Source organism: Caretta caretta, chromosome 8 (assembly GCF_965140235.1).
Source record: "Caretta caretta isolate rCarCar2 chromosome 8, rCarCar1.hap1, whole genome shotgun sequence".
Taxonomy (NCBI): domain Eukaryota; kingdom Metazoa; phylum Chordata; order Testudines; family Cheloniidae; genus Caretta; species Caretta caretta.
Window position 1 is genome coordinate 75,263,069 of NC_134213.1, and position 17,510 is coordinate 75,280,578.

Below are 17,510 nucleotides of genomic sequence, written 5' to 3' on the forward strand. Positions count from 1 at the left end.
TCTTGGTGGTCAAATTTGCTCTGAGTTCTTCTTTCCTCTGGTTAGACACCTGGGGAAAACCTTTATCAACCACAGAACATTTTTCATTTGTTCATATTGCTTTTCAAATAGCTTTATCCCGTCAAAGTACAACTCATCCATGATAGTCAGTATTTGATGCAAACAGCTATTTTCTTTGCTATGGAATACAGATTCTTAAAAAGGGCAGAAAAGCATTCCCACAGCCCTTTCAATCATCATTAGACTACCTAGGAATCTCTTTCATTCCACACATGAAAGAGATGCAACTGCCCTTAACCTATAGGATTTATCCTCAGAAGTGAAAACTGGTTAAGTCCTTGAGCAGAAATCCTAGTGAATACTGCCACTAGACTTCCTTATCTTGTAATCACATTCTCTCTGAAGATCCTAAAACCCTAACTTTCCATAATTCAAAGTACAGTAACTCCCCGCTTAACATCCTCTCGGTTAACGTTGTTTTGATGTTACATCCCTGCTCCATTACAGAACATGCTCGTTTAAAGTTGTGTAATGTTCCCCTACAATGTCATTTAGCCGCCTGCTTTGTCCACAGCTGGCAGCCCCCCCCATCAGCTCCCCTACGCCCCCCACCAGCGCCTCCCACGCACCAGCGGACCCCACGGATCAGGACCTTCCCCCTGCTCTCCCGTGTCTCCTGCCCGCTGCAATCAGCTGTCTTGAGGTGTTCAGGAGGCTGGGGGGAGGAGCAAGGACACCGAACCAGCCTCCCACCTCCCTCCCCAGCCTCCTGAATGCCCCAAACCAGCTGATTGCCGCAGGCAGGGGCGAAGGGGGAGGAGGTGGGGGGGGGGGAAGAAGAGGCAGGTTAAGGGTGGGGACTTGGGGGAAGGGGTGGAGTGGATGGGCCGAGGTTTGAGCCCCCTGCCCCAGGCAAAGTCGGTGCCTGTGCTTGCAAGATGTCCCTTGGAACCTAACCCCCACCATTTACATTAATTCTTATGGGGAAACTGTTTCGCTTAAAGTTGCATTTTTCAGGAACATAACTACATCATTAAGTGAGAAGTTACTGTTGTTATTTTTAGTATAATTTCTCATAAAAAGTCCTTCAAGACTCAAAGTCTTTAAAAAGTCATCACAGAATGGTGGACTGGTCTCCATGAATCTGTTACTGTTACTAGAACTAGGTTATAGGTTAACTTGGGAGCGAGTACACACACACACACACACACACAGAGAAAGAGAGAGAGAACACAGACAGAACACAAAGGGAAAGGGAAAAAATAAGATATCAGAACTTTAACAAGTCTCACCTTGTTTGTTTCCCCCTCCCTGAATCCTTTGCCCCAAATGTTATTTAGTGTGCAGTCTCCTTGGGTTAAGGATGTTCTTTTGTGTTTCTGCAGTACCTAGCCCGTTGTAAGTACTACCATAAACAAATACTTGAGGGTGGGCAAGTATGTCAGGAGGTCCAAGACACTTCCATTTGAGTTGTATTGAAAAAGGGCATAACTTTGCATATCTGTGAAACTGAAATCTACTCTCAATCTTAAAAACAAAAACAAAAAAAAACCCATAAAGAGAACTCAGTCTTAATTTCCTCATAGGCCATCCTAAAAGAGGAGTGACCCTTAAGAGAGCAATTTATCTTCCCCAAGTTTCTTTCTATGGAATAATCTACACCTGAGGAGCAGAAGAAAAAGTGACCTTTGGAAGTCATTTAACACTAGAAATGTGTCAGAACTGACTGCAAATCCATCCTTAATTTTCTTCCCTCAAGGTTAAGTTCAACCTCCCTGACGAATACCACCTGTATTTTTCAGTAGGATGATCCATTTCTGAAGTGATGCTGTCAACTTGAAATCTAGTTCTTTTCAAAATGTTAAAAGTTGTTTCAGGTATTACGCTGCCCCAGGGACCGTCTGGCAGTACACCTCTACCCCAATATAACGTGACCCGCTAGAACGTGGGTTCGCATACAACGCGGTGACACACTGCTCTGAGCAGAGTGTTAAGGGTGCTGGACTGGGCCGGGGCAGAGGGGTTGGATAAGGTGCAGAGGGTCTCAGGGGCAGTCAGGGGCTCTCCCCGCCCCCCCCCATGATATGGATGGGGCACTTTTGGGAGCCCCGCAGTCCCAGTGGGGCCCAGGGTATTAGCGGGGGGCCAGAAGTAGCCTGCCCCGCATCCCTCATCCCGGCCCCAGCTGTGTCGCTCGGGGAAGGGGGCTTGGAGGAAGGGATTCCCCCCCTGCACTCACCGGCAGCAGCGGAAGCAGAGCAGCCTGGCTCCAGCCCACTCCACTCTACCAGCTCCTGGCCGCAGCGTTCCGCTGCCCACCGCAGGTGAGTGTGGGACCTTTCCCCAACACCACCCCTGCCCTCCCACAGCGACATGGCTGGGGCCTGGGCAAGGAAAGCGGAGCAGGCTGGGGCTGCATCGCTCCGCTTCCTGCTGCAGGTGAGTATGGGGGGGCATCCTTTCCCCAACCTCCCCACATTCACCAGCAGCGGGAAGCAGAGCGTCGCGGCTGAGAGGTGGCAGAGCGGAGTGGGCTGGGGCCGTGTTGCTCCGCTTCTCACCGCCGCTGGTGAGTGTCTGTCAGGGGGGAAGGGGTGTGGATAGGGGTCAGAGCAGTCGGGGACAGGGAACAAGCAACTGGGGGGGCCAAAGCAAGTTAGATATAACGCAGTCTCACCTATAATGTGGTGAGATTTTTTTGTCTCCCGAGGACCACATTATATCAGGGTAGAGGTGTATTTGTGGTTTTACAATCCTCCTCCTGGCTTTTTCAGAGACATTTCTCTCTCCCTTCCCCAGAGGAAGGCCCACACAAACAAGGTGAAACTGGCAACCTAAGGAAGTCAGCAATACACAAAGTGCTGCTAAGTGTGCAAACAAATGAAAACTTTAATCTAAACTGTTACATAATATCAAAAGTGGTTTTTGGTTTTTTTTGGTAGCATTAAAAGTAACAAAAAAACCCCAACCACCAGACCAAATGCAATTAAGACACTCTTTAAAGCCATTCTCAGATGCACCCAAAACAGTAACACCTCCCCACTCAAATGTCTCCCAAGATATGGATGCCCACCCTTTAGTAGCCAATGCTACTAATAGCCAAATGCTATCTACTATTCTTCTCTCACACACACACTTCCCCGCCCCCCCCCGGAGGGAAAACTGAAAAGAACTTAATATTTCTGGGATAACTTTTGGAATTAAAAGTGGTGCAGTGTACAATGTACTTCATATTGTTACACATAAGTTTAGCAAAAAATATTCCACATATTTTACTGGACATCAGCCAGATGAAACAAGCCTTACAGAAACAGAGTGGAAATTTGATTTAGCACAATGGAAGACACATTCTCAAGGAGAAGCAGCATAGCCCTGTTCTCCCAAACCTGTGGGGCCACACCAAACATCACTACACCATTAAAGCTCCGGTTCACATCTCACAACCTTGCAGCTCCTTACAGATATTCCCCTCCCCCCTTTCACTGCCTCATTCTGTTCATTTCCCTTTCTTTCGCTCTCAATCTCTTTGTTTCCCTTTATTCTCTCTCCAGTTCTCTCTTCAAATTGAAATGGTGTCAATTTATTAGCCTTTACTCCAATATTGCACTACTCAGGCTTTTTAATCTTTCACCTTCAACAAATGCTTTGAACTGAATTGTAACCTTAAATCTCTGTTTTAAAGCATTAGACAACAAATCATTTCTGGACATTTTCATCTACTTATAGTTACATGTAACAAATATTAGAATAATCTATTTTCTCTATTAATTACACAAACGAATGTCAAAAACACCTAAGTATAGTTACTGTCACCATTTCCCCCTGCATAGTCAGCCAGTCTCCCCTATTTATGAGCAAAGACAGATCATGTTTTAAATGTATTGCTAACTTGCTTTGACATTTTAAAAATTATAAACAGGGCCAAACTATCAGAAACTCATGGGATACATATTATGCTAAAGAAAGAATGTTGTAGATTATAATTGTATCTAGCCTCTTTCATTCAAATTGTATCCAAAACGCTCCAAGTGGTTAAGTGTAACTTCAATCCTTTAAAATGTTGCCAAATAGACACTGGTCTCAATTTGAAAATATAAAGACACATCTTGTTACCTCCTATTAAAACAAGAAAAACATCAACCCATTTTCTTTTGTGATTCAAGTGATAAGAAAGAGGGTATTGCGAGGGCTTTCTAGTTACACTAACAACCACCAGTTTCCACAGTTTTGGGGAAGAAACATCTAAAGTTTCTCAGGACAACACAACATATTAAATTTGTTATAATTCGTCCATCTTTGAGATGAAACGTACTATTGTAAAAGGTACATTATCTGCACAAAAAGTGAACAGTCCTTCAAATAAGCCTGCCCTCTCTCTTTGTGTTGCTTTTTCTTTTTATACTTTAACAGCTTTGTCCATAGTCAGACACAATGTCTGATAAGGAAACCACCATCTAAACACCCAACTACACCCCACACCACCCAGATTCCCTCCAGGACCCCCAAGATGGTGATGTTCTCCCCTTTGTTTGGTCTCCACAGGGCACTTGCAAATCCCCTCATCATCTGCCTGTTATAGTCAGCCTCGAAGACGGCCCTTATTTCTGAAGTCCTCTGGCCCCTAAATATGCCCCACAAGACCAGATGTGCCTACAATGAGCACAGCACTGGGGGAAGAACGGCTGGAGGGCTGGGTTTCCCCACCCGGCTGGGGATCGACCCTCCCCTCCCCTTTTAGGGGAGCCCTCTACGCGAGGGGAGGGGGGGAGCGGTCCCCTCTGCCCACCCCACAAACTCCGGGGCGGCCGCCCACCCGCCCCCACCACGGAAAGCCCGGCCTCCCTCACCTCATTCGGTCTCTCCAGTGGTGCCAACCGCCTCATGCAGGGAAATCAGCGGACTCAGCACCCTCCCCCCTGGAGCCTCTCTGCGGCCGGGCCCTCCGTGCACAGCGCCCCCAGACAGCCCTCGCCGAGCGGAGAGTGGGGGAGGGTCAGAGTCGATTCACACACTACCCGGCTCCGCCGCAGCCCTTCGCCATTTTTGTTTCCCGCGGAGGAGAAGCTGGTGCATTGTGGGAAAAAACAAAGCGCCTCGCCTCACCCCCCTCGCCCCCGCTGGGCCCGCCTGCGCCGCACGGCCGCTCTCCGGACAGGGGGCGGGGAGTGGGGGAGGAGGCCGAGCGATAGCGGAAGGAGACGTGCGACAGAGAGCCTCTGCCACTGGTGAACAAAGAAGAACTATTTTAGACTTGATTGCAGCGAATGTGAATCCCTCCTCCGAGTCCTCCCCCTCGGAACTACGTCTAGCAGAGCGGAGAGCGGCGTTCTCCTGGCTTACCTATTGTTCCCCCTCTTCACTCACACCTCTGGGGGGAGGGGTGGCAGCCCTTCCCCGCCCCCCCCCCCCCCCGCACGTCTCGCTTGTAACTGCTAACGCTTCCCCACGTACCCAGCTGTCTGGCTGTGCCAGCTCCCCACAGTTCGACAGCCAGCAGCATGCACAGAAATGTAGGCCTGGAGAGATTCCCCTCACCCCCCGGGGTCACCTAGTCCCCCATCCCCTGCTGAGGCAGGACCACGTATACCTAGATCATGCCTGGGTGCGTGCCTGTCTATCCTGTTTTGAAAAACCTCCCGTGACAGGCATTCCTTGGTGGCCAGTTCTGGTGCTTAGCCAGGCAGGGTCTCAGTTCTGCCTCTTTCTTCCTTCTCCCGCCGAACCCCCTAGCCTGGCGTTTCAGCCATGAATCTGGAAAGGGTCACAACACAGGAAGGAAGTAGATCGCACTTCCTAGCCACCATGTAGCCACCAATCCTGAGAGCTGCTAACAGAGACCAGGTGCTTTCGCTCCAGTGCTGAAAGACTCTAACTGGCTGGAGGCCTTTTCCTTTAAGGGAGCAGGCCAAGAAGCAGATGGGCTTGACAACCTGTCACACAGCTGATAAGCCATTTTCATCTGCCCACTTATGCTGGAAGTGCATGATGGGAGTCAATAAAGCTCCTTGCAGAAGTCACCAAAACTATTACTTAGCATAGTCTGTGGAAGTGTGTTACTGAGGGGCTTTTATTTTTATCTTTCATATTTATGCACTGAAACCTGTTTTAATTATTTGTTCTATCAGTGAGATTATAGTTCTTACAAGGATTCACCCATGTTAGTTTATTGTGGCTATTTAATATTACACGTAGAAAAATAGTCTAATAGTCAATAGAGTCTGATTTGGAGCCTCTAAGCATTTGTGTAATGCAAATATTTACCAAGTCTACAAAATAACTGTTTAGAAGATCTGAACGATACTGAAGACTAGGTTGCTGGCAGTGAGCAGCTAAGATTCAATAGTAACAGGCACATGACTGACAGAGTGAAGAAACTTAACTCCATGCTTCGGTTTTCCACTCTGATCTACAGTCTTCTTATGGTAGGGTAATTTAGTGCTTTGACTAGAGCTCTCCCATTGCAGGATAAACAGTTCAGAACAAAAAGAAAAGGAGTACTAGTGGCACCTTAGAGACTAACCAATTTATTTGAGCATAAGTTTTCATGAGCTACAGCGAATACAGACTAACACGGCTGCTACTCTGAAACAGTTCAGAACAAACATCGCACAATCTTCCAGCCCTCTCTGGGCTCAAATAGTCCTTAAACAGCTCTTCCCTGCCCACTAGTCCATTTACCTGTTGACACAAACTGTGTAGGTGGCAGGAGCACAGTGGTCCGTCAGCCCTTCTAAACTCAGTATGTAAAGGCTTCTTTCCACTCTTATTGAAAGTCCAAGCTGGGGGCCCTAAACAAAGACAGAAAGCAGTATCAGACCCCAAACTTGCATCTCTGCTGAACTGTCACAGGCCTTTTCCTTTTCTTGCTTCATCCCTCTTTTCTACTCATGCCTGTTTTCAAACCATTTCCCCACAGCCCTACTGGCTGTTTTTCCATGTTGGTAGTGAAATACTGCAGATCTGGTTGTTTCACAGGCTGCCCTTTTTTAGTCTGGTTGGCACATGATCACTCATGAGCCCCTCCAGACAAATCCTCAAGAATACCCTTGTCCTGACTACGCCAAGACCAAGCTGTGCCTATAACCTCCTCTAAAGAGTCAGTGCATACCCTGTTTTGGGCTAGTAAGAATAACACTCACCTCTGCTTCTGAGATTGCTGATGCTTCTGTCAGGGCTTGAGCCTTTCATAAGTTTCTTTTAAAGTTCCTCATCTCTTCTCCCTAGATCTATTTCTAAACAGAGTATTGCCCATATATTAGTACATCCTTTAGCATAATAAAGATATAAAAGTATCCTCTAGTCCAGTTTTTTTTCCTCCTTTGAAGGTCATCTTTAAAGGAAGAAAGAGTGTTCTACTATTCCTCCAAGTCATTACCTTGTAGAAGCTGGGTTCTGTTTATATCAATTACAAGGCAGGCAATATCAAAATCTGTTGTTCACAATCCATGACCTTTAGGCTGCGTATAAACTGAGAATTTTATGGAATTCTTTTATATTTGATCTAGCACTCGTGGTAGCAATAATGGCTAGTATAGACTAGCTATTGGTGTTTTTACCATCCATGTAGTATTCAACACCGTTCAGAGCAGGTCCACACAACACTGACCACTGGATGGTCTAGATCTGTTCTCCATCAGTGGAGTTTCATTAGTAGAGCTTCATTAGTGTTAGCTCAACACTGAGGAAAATCTAAGTGTAGATAAGGCCTTTGTTTACATCCAGCTCTCTAAATCTTCAAAGAATATAGCCCCAGGAAATACCTGCTAGGAAGGCAAGTGTTTGTTTTTTGTTTTGTTTTTCAATTCAGACTGTATTAATTACAGTAATGCAAAATCTATTATTTAACTAAAGATTAAGAAATCAGGATTCTCTATTTGTATTAGAATGGATTTGGGCAAATCAGTGCTAGTAACATACCCCACCCCCCTTATTTCAAGGTCATATTTGACTTTTCAAACTGAACTGCTATTCTGGTATCTTTGGTATGGTTTAGGAAATCTTAGGTGATGACATTTGCAGACAGATAACCCATTCGTTCTTTATTACAGTGGATGTATTGGTTTGGCCAATACTTTGCTTTCAAAGGTGGTGGATATAAATTTCTACTGCCTTATTGTGCCACAGTTGTGTAAACACCGTTATCTAGAACTGAGATCCTGGGGTGAGATTCTGAGCTGTAATTCTAAGATTGCCCCTGACTCATTGCCCAGGAGTGCCTACAGCAGCTTTAAATTACCTTTGCACATTTCCAATCCTGTGCTGCTCTGAGGGATAGAGCTTCCCCAGCATAATGTATACAGCCGTGAGGTAATATATAAGTTACAGAGCATCATGGGCCACAGCATTGTAAAGAAACTCCATAGTCCTGCATGATATGGCCCCTATTCAGCATGCTCATCATACCCCAGCATAATTCTACACCAGCCTTTGCAAGGGGGTCTTTGCAATGCAGCTGATAGCTCCCTTGTACAGCGTCTATACTAGGGGAAATCCTCCCCTGGTCAGTTATTGGGGGGTTTAAGGTCCTTTAACTGGGTCTTACTTCACTCAGTGACAGATCCTACTACTGCCTCAGTTTCCTTCCTTCCACAGGGAGACAGAATCATCACCGTAATGCTTTGTAATTACTCTCCTCTTTTGGGAACTGGTTTATTACCTAAAATAATTAAGGGAAAGCTAGATTCTTCCAGCCTCCTTCTCCAAGCTCACCAGTCCATTACATCCCTCCTCTTGAACACCTAATTCCCTCTTGGGAGGAATTTTTCTTCTTTTTTCTTGCCCTTCACTAGAAGTGGCTCCAGCCAGAGCTTCTTCTGCAATCCTTTTTGACCTAGGTTCCCCCAAAAGACTCTCTCCCCCCAGCTCCCTGCTAAACCAATTCAAGACCATACCTAATCTGCTGGAGCAGATTGGGTGTTACAGGAAACCCTGCTCCCCAGCTATCATCATGTAATGCCTGGTCACCTGACCCAACCACCAGCGCAAAACCATCATGTGGGAAGCAAATAACTAGGCACAGGTGAGGCTGAACCCAACTGCCCCTAAAGAACTAACTACTCATACTATGACAGGCCCTCCCCCCCCTTTTTTTTTTTAAAGTATGAAGGCCCTGGTGTGAGTCTAGGATCTCACTATTAGTGCATAAACAATCCAACTACAAATAGTCTTCAGATTTGAGAGCACAAACAACTGGAATAAAAAAAATCTCATAAGTCTATACTTGGCTGTGAATGGAAAGAGGATTCTCAACACTACTGGCACATGCAGTGCAGAGAAATCAACAATAGGACTGAAACTCAATCTGTTTCAGACACTCTTTACACAGTTGTGACTACTGTAATGTGAGACATGTATAACTAACATGGTTTGGGGTGAACAAAAGCCTTTACGTGCTTTCTGACCAGCCACAGTAATCAAACAGAGCCACACCTTGGGTATACTCAAACCTCAGGGATGATTATTCCTTATAGTAACATATGTGAAGTCTACATGCTTGTTACGACTTGTGATGAACCTTTCTGCCTCACTTTTTAATAGTATCCCAAAAGTATTTGAATGTATAGTTTAACAACTTACAGTGCTGTGTTTTCACTTTCGGACACATTATGTACAGAAATATCTTGACAGAAGCTGTTACCAACTGAAATGTCTCTTTTTGAAACCTCAGTCAAACCTAGTCTTGTGAAGAGGCTTAGGGGAAAGAACATTTAGATTATCTGTCATTTCAAAATCCAGGTTCTGCTTAGTCTAATATCTACAACTTTACTCTGTCTACTTTAGGAAGTAGCCCTGTTTCAGTAATTGGTTTAGCTGAAGTGGGGCTGATGACAATTAGCTGTAAGTATAGACAAGAACAAACCTGGATTAGTGCCTCCACCTAAAAGTTTTTGAAAGGGATAGTCTTTTGGTTTTTGTCTTCACCTATTTTCCTTCGTTTGACTATTCATTGTTTGTCCATTATATTGTTAAACATATCCTGAAAATGTGTATTATCCATACAAACTGGAAACAGGTACAATGTCTTTGTTTTCTGTACATCAAAGTTTTCAGTAAATAGGGAAGAAACTTTAATCAGAACTATACTTTCACAAAAGCCTCTAAGTTAGTGTGGAACTGAAAGCAAGGGGAGAAGTTCTGAAACATAAGCTGTAAATAGCTCACAACTTTGCTACTTTCAGAATGATGGACCATCTGCAGTACAAAATTAATCATGAGGGGTCCTTACCATGTTCTAACAGTGTCCCTGCATCATACTGCAGACTTTCATCTGTGTTAGAAGATGGAACTATATTTTAACTTTGGGGGATAACTGCCATGTTGTAAGTGTGGTTTCTTCAATACAGCTCACGTCACAAGGTAGATGGGGCCTATGTTTATGACATCAGGTACCGTGACATAATGAAAATGGATAATAAAAATCTAAGCTCAAAATTTGTATTTTAAATCCTTCATTGTTTTTACTTTAGTAAACTGTAATACAAACACTGCTGTGAATCCAAAATTACAACCCAAAACAGCAGACTGCTATCAAGTACTCACTCAGGAATGTCACATAAACAAATGAAAATGTTGAACTTGATTCCCATTTACAGTGTGGCCCCTTTACAGTGCACAGGCATTGTAAAGGGATATTAAAGTGGATGTAAATGTTGTGACATTATGCCCCAAATTCTTCACAGAAAGTTATAATATGATTATAGTACAACTATGATATATTTTGTGCAAGATAAGTCATGTGAGAAAGGCATGTAAGGCATGAAAAAGGTTATGATTTTCTGAATGTGATTAAACTATTTGTAAGTATGTATCATTTCTGTATCTGAAGTTAGGAATACTGACTATGTATCAATTACAAATGGGTTTATACCTGGGGACTGCCCACCAGACAGAATGCAATCAGTCTGGATGGGCCATTAGAAAAAACAATAGGTCTTTGAAGATGCTAATCTCTCATGTTCCTGGAAAGCCTTCCTATAGATGCTGCAAATAGACTTGAAGTTATGGCTGCAGGGCCATGTGATCACGTCACCTAATACTGGACTCCATAACAAAATTAGTACTTTTCTGCTGGCTGGGGGTAGGAATCACACTGGAAGACAAAGGGTTTCTGCCATATGTAAAACATTTAAGGCAGGGGAGTTACATAATCATCAGTTGTTCTTTGCTGAATCCCTGCCCAAGATGACTGCTGTAAATACATAAGACTGAACTGGGGAAGAAAGGCCTGAACCCAGGCTAGAATGTATCTGGCCTGTGAAAGAAATACCTGGAGTCTTAAGCTGAAAGCAAGAGCAGCTTTCCTTCAAGAACCTCTGCAATCTGCCTAAAACAACATTTAGGGTGAGAATTTGCTAGTTATAACCAATTTCTTTAATATGTTAAGCTTAGCTTGTGTGTTTGTTTCATTTGCTAGGTAATCTGCTTTGATCTGTTTTCTATCCCTTTTAATCACTTAACATCTATCTTTTGTAGTTAATAAACTTGTTTTTGTTTTCTCTGAAACCAGTTTGTGGAATTCATAACTGGGAGGCAAAAAGCTGTGTATATCTTCTTCCACATTGAGGAAGGGAGTGAATTTCACAGTGCTGCACAGTTCTCTATGCAGTGCAAGATGGTGTAATTTTGGGTTTGCACTCCAGAGGGGGGTGTGCACTTCAGTATCTGGGCAGTTCCTTAGCTGAAGCCTTCCCATGCAGGGGCTAGTCAGAAAGCCTGTTTGCATGTTACAACAGCTGGGTGTATTCCTACCTCTGTGTGTGTGTGTGCTGATAAAGTGCAGTCTGAAGCCTGAGGGAAGACTTGACTGGCTTGCCTCACCAGAACAGTGTAAAGGGAACCCAGGCTCATAGGACAGGCAGCCTCAGTTTCAAGTGGCACCCTGGGGGGGAGCCTGTCACAAATGTATAAGGGTCTTTAGCAAAAATGAGAATTTGGCCCAGGTGATTGGCACCTAGATTTGAGCACCCAGATTAGCCAAGTCTGAATGCAAGCCTCACCTGCGTTACTGTGTCTCCTTTTCTATCTCACCTGTGTATATCTGGGGTCATATCCTGGTTTCTTTGTGCTGAGATGCTTTAGGATTCTTTCCCGGTCAATCAGGGAAGAACTTGTCTGTCCTTTAAGGGGAATTGTGGGAAGGCATTGGAGGACTATCAGAATTCAAGTGATTTATCTTGCCCCCTCACTGCAATGTGGGCTGGTTCAAGTCCAAGTCAAAGTGGAGTCTGGGCGCTAAGTCACTCCCTCAGCCTGATAAACTAACCCCCAGGTCAGAGATTTTTGTGTACGAACAGTTAGTAGGGTTTGGGCTAAAACCCAGCTAAAACCTGGGTTAACTCTGCAGTGAAAATATACCCTAAAAGGTTAATTTGCAAATGTAACTGCATACCATTTGAGGTGAAGGCATAGCCTAAAGTGTAGGGAAGGTGGTGACTCTACCCTTTACTACATGTACCTAACAGCAGCAAGAAAAAATGAGATTCCATATTCAAAATATAATTTTATACTGTACAAAATAAAGGCTTAAAAATGACTGTATAACTTGCTGGAGATGTTTAGTATAGTGTGAGGTTGTCTGGGGCTGATCTAGATTGTTAAAATGTTTTTAAAAGCCAATGTTATGCCCCTTCCACGCTGCCAGAACAACCATATAAGCAGAAACTTTTTTTTTTTATTTAACAGGTTAGAACATATAAATGGAAGTTCAGGTACCAACTGTTGTAGAGTATTAATTTCTGTTACCTTATTGTGTTATCAGACATGGTGTCAGAATGATACTCTTAAACAAGATCCATGTACAGATGGTCATTATAACCACAATTCAGCAAGGAGGAACAATTAGATCTCAGACTACTTTCTCTGTATTATTTAAGCATGGGAACAGTCAGGGAACCAACCTGGGATCTCCCCATAGACAAATTACATATGGTGCATATTTTTATGCATAAGCATCAGTGAGATAGTGTACTTGTGATGCATCTACTATGGAAGGGTCAAAATATTATCTTCAATTTTAAAATTTAAGAAGGCAGGTGATGGGAAGTCATATGAGAGAAGGAATTTAGACCCATCTACCTGATCCTAAAATTACAGTAACGAACCTCTCTTGTAAATTTAAATCAAACATCAGAAATGGCCACTAATAGATGGATAGAAACTTAAAATCTTAAATGTAATTTTTAAGTCTTTTCTCAATAAATACTTTTTCCACTTTAGCTCAGAATACAAAATGGGTTTGGCAATATCCTTGGGCCCTATCAGCCTTACTGTGTAAGAAGAACTGTGTAAGGTGCAAAACATCTCTGACATGCTAACTGACATAGTTGCACCTAACACAGTTTAGTGCTTCCGTTCAATTACACTTTTTCTGATGCTAGCCTTTCTAGTCCTTTCACAATGCAGAACCATGTTTGCATCAGATATCAGTGCACACTGGGAAAATCTGTTCCATATCACCGCAGCTTCTGGTGTTCATGAGTATTTTTAGGGTGCAGTGTTCTTAGAACTACTAATTAAATATCACATTTTTAACACTAGTATAGACAGGATTTAACATCTTTACAAACAGGTTAACTGTCATGGTCAATCTAAGGGCATGTCTTCACTAGCAACATTAAAGTGTTGGCCGTTGCAGCGCTTTAATGTGGCTGTGTAGTCGCTCTCTCCCAGCACTATAAAAAACACCTCCACAAGGGGAATAGCTACCAGCACTGGTGCACTGTCTACACTGGCACTTTACAGCACTGAAACTTGCAGCACTCCGGGGGGTGTTTTTTCACACCCCTGAGAGAGAAAGTTGTAGTGCTGTAAAGTGCCAGTGTAGACAAGCCCTTAGGCTCCCTACTAGGTTTGAAATTGGGGTGAATCGTATTTGTGCAAGCTTAAGATTGGTGCAGTGCGTCTACCCAGGGTGGAGGGTTGCATTAGGGTAGCTATATCCTTAGCCAAATTACAAGTATTTTGATCACTTGGACCAGAATAAAGCCATCACTTCCCATTCCAGGATTAATCTTGTAGATTTCACTTACAATTTAATTCATATTTATATTTTTGAACTATATGTGATTAAATATATTTGATCAGTACACATCACAGGTAGATCTAGGTAAAAGTAAACATTTCCATACAGGGGCATTGAAACAATTTTTATAGTGGGAGTGCTGAAAGCCATTGAACAAAACTGTAAACCCTGTATAAGATGGAAACCATGTATTTGATTGTTATTATTACTTCAAGCCAAGGGGTGCTGCTGCAGCCCAAGCACCCCTAGTTGCAGCACCCCTGCATCCACATTGATCATCAAAAACTCTCCCTTCATTCATCTTTGTGAAAGGTTAATTTAAAGCTTAATTGGAGCCATTCAGATGCTAACCTTGTTACATTAAACAAAACAAATCAAATGAAGAATTAATATGATATTTGCCCCCATAAAATCCTGATCATTCTGCTTACATATTACGTCCTTTCCTGTCCCATTACATCTGTTTTGTTAAACCCATAGATTGTAAATGTTTGAGGTGTGGGTTGTTTTAGCATATGTTAGTATAGCCTAGCAGAATGGGGCTTTTAGGCACTACCAGAATACAAATAACAAATTATTGCAATTATTATAAACAATGGGATCATAAACCCCTAAGGGCCTGTGTACATTAGCTGTGTGTGTCAGGGGTTGTCTATATTTTAGTAACAATTATGCCAGGTGGCCTGTGTCCTTAAACCATTCTACAGGCATGGTGAGACCAAACTTCAAAGTCAGGTCTACTAGGAAAAATGCAAGGAAGGTAGCTCTGGCTCTAATAACAATGCACTTCAAACATATTTTAAATTGCTGAGAAATATCTATCCAATAAGAGGTCAATTTTAGAAATTCCCTAATACACTGGCAGATCAGGTACCAGCTCATGGCAAGGCCCCAGGCCTCACTGAACACCGACAAATGCATAGCTGGAAACCAATCTAGCTCACCTGTGGATTAGTATAGTTAAAATAGATATTAGTGTTATAAGAATGTGTTTAGACTTTATGGAATGCTTTTAGGATGCTGCATGTATTAATCCTACTTATAATATCTGTATCCCATGCTATAAGATAATACTTAAGTGTTTACAACTGCAAAATGTTCTGAAACGCTGTAACTCCCAAATAAGAAAAAAGCTTCCCCTAATGCAAAATGCTGGATTCCTTCAGAAGGTGTTATTTCCTCCTGTCAGTCAGGAAGAACTATTGAATTGAAATGGGCCATTATGGAACAAAGACTTTGTTGATTGCTCCCCACACCTACCCATAAACAGGTTATGTGCAGAAGCGCTCATCCTATCACCTTGGACTCCAGGGAGATGGGGATAAAAATCCCTGAACAGAAGGAATTAGGGCCTTTTCAGACGGTTTGGACTCTAAGAGGCAAAGTTTCCTAAACATAAGCAAGAGATGTCCAGGACTAACCTGGATTAACCCTAATGGACATAGAGAGCTGGCATATTTCAGCAGCTCTATCACCATCTGAAACCTAAGGCTGAAACTCATTTGTGTGTGTATGTCTATTTGTTTTAGCCTTGTAAATAATTCTCTTGTTTCTTTTTCCTAGTTAATAAACTTCTAGTCAGCTTATCAAAGGATTGGCTATAAGCATTGTCTCTGGTGTGAGATCGAAGGTGCAAATTGACCTGGGGTAAGTGATTGGTCCTCTGGGACTGGGAGTAACCGGAATATTCTGTGATCTTGGGTGTAAAACAACCATTACAGAGTCAAACGTCCCTCAGTGGCAAGATAGATCAAAATGCTGAAGGGCATTGTCTGTAACTCCATGTTAAGACTGGATAGTGCCTGAGGAGTTTATACTTGTTACTTGGTCAGGGCCGGCTCTAGGCACCAGCAAAACAAGCAGGTGCTTGGGGCGGCACATTTCTAGGGGCGGCATTCCGGCGCCGGCCATAGCATCCCTAGAAATGTGCCCCTGCCACCCCAGCTTGCCTCCACTCTGCCTCCGCCTGCTCCCCTGAGTGCGCCGCCGCCGCTCCGCTTCTCCCCCCCTCCCTCGCAGGCTTGCCACGCGCAAAACAACTGTTTCGCACGGCAAGCCTGGGAAGGAGGGAGGAGAAGCTGAGCGGCGGCGCACTCAGGGGAGGCAGCAGTGGTGGAGCAGAGGCGAGCTGGGGCAGGGAGCGGTTCCTCTACCCCCACAGTTACTTCCTGCACTCCCCCCCACCCTCGCTCACCTCTACTCCGTCTGCTCCCCTGAACGCGCTGCCTCTCCCTCACCTGAGAGGGAGGGAGGAGAAGCAGAGTGGCGGCATGTTCAGAGGAGCAGAGGTGAGCTAGGGTGTGGGGGTTGCGGGGGGGGGGGGGGGAGCGGCAGGAAGCAATGCGTGAGGAAATGCAGCACACCTGGGGGAGGAGGCGGGGTGGGGATTTGGGGAAAGGGGTGGAGTTGGGGTGGAACTGGGGGTGGGGAGGCATGAAAAAAAAGCAGGGGTGGCCAAGAATTTTTTTGCTTGGGGCGGCAAAAATCCTAGAGCCGCCCTGTACTTGGTTCATGAAATCTAATTATAGAACTCACAACCTGTTTGGGGATTGTGTCCTGCTTCTAAAATCTGTCCTAAAGTTGTTGTTCTTGCCCATGAGCCACTCCAGACTGCATTATAGTGTACACTTACTAAACTTATGCAAAAAAGTTCAAGTCCAGATTCTATATCACTGAATTTATTTTCCTCTACTTCTATCTAGATTTTGCTCAGCAGCTGGTCTGTAGATTACAACTGAAAACACTTACCAGCTGTTAAATTCTCTCATAGTTCTAATTTAAAAGCTTAATTATCTTCAATTTGCAGTTTACACACCCTTCCCAGATGGCTGAAAACCTATTTGCCTATGATGAAATCTAAAATTAAATGAACTATGCTGTTCCTAGAAGAGTGGAGGTGACCAAATAAGGAGTCTAATCCTGTAAACCCAGTAGTCACATGAGTAGTCCCACTTAAGACCGCCAGTTTACTCACATTAGTAAAAGGGTTTTTTTTTATTTTTAAATTTTTAAAAAAAAATTCTTTTTTAAATGTGAGTTCATGCAAACATATGGTTTGTTGACAGGTAAAATTGTGACTAAAGATAAGGAGGAATCTAGGATGGAAATACAATATAGTGAAAGTGGTACAACTCCTCTTGTGTGGACCCAGTCATACCTGTATTAAAGTGCTTATACCAGTATAGTTTATTCCAGAGTGAGAAAGGGAATAAGTTATACTACTATAACCTTTGTATATAGATGAGGCCTAAAAAAATTATGTCAAGTTGTTCTCCTCTATCCACTATCTTTTTGACACACAAAGAATTCTAATAGATTAGTGAGGCACAATTTTTGTTTGCAGAAGATGTACTGGTTAGTCCCTGTCACATACCTGTAGCTTAACTCCACACAGAAGCTGAAGGTAGAATAGGTGCTGGAACTTGGGGTGCTACCACACCCCCTGGCTTGAAGTGGTTTCCATTATATACAGGGTTTACAGTTTGGTTCA

General features: G+C 43.7%; 1 protein-coding gene across 2 annotated transcripts in view; it reads right to left on the bottom strand.

Moving 5' to 3' along the window:
- MTF2 (metal response element binding transcription factor 2) overlaps positions 1 to 5,114 on the bottom strand; it is a 48,802-nt gene extending 43,688 nt beyond the window's left edge. Inside the window, exon 1 of one of the 2 annotated variants that reach the window (XM_048860851.2) lies at positions 4,848 to 5,114. In XM_048860851.2, the coding sequence (XP_048716808.1) occupies positions 4,848 to 4,852 (5 nt within the window). In that variant the 5' untranslated portion in view covers positions 4,853 to 5,114. The remainder of the gene's footprint in view (positions 1 to 4,847) is intronic. The other variant, XM_048860852.2, reaches the window with a different exon arrangement.
- Positions 5,115 to 17,510: the final 12,396 nt, after the last annotated feature.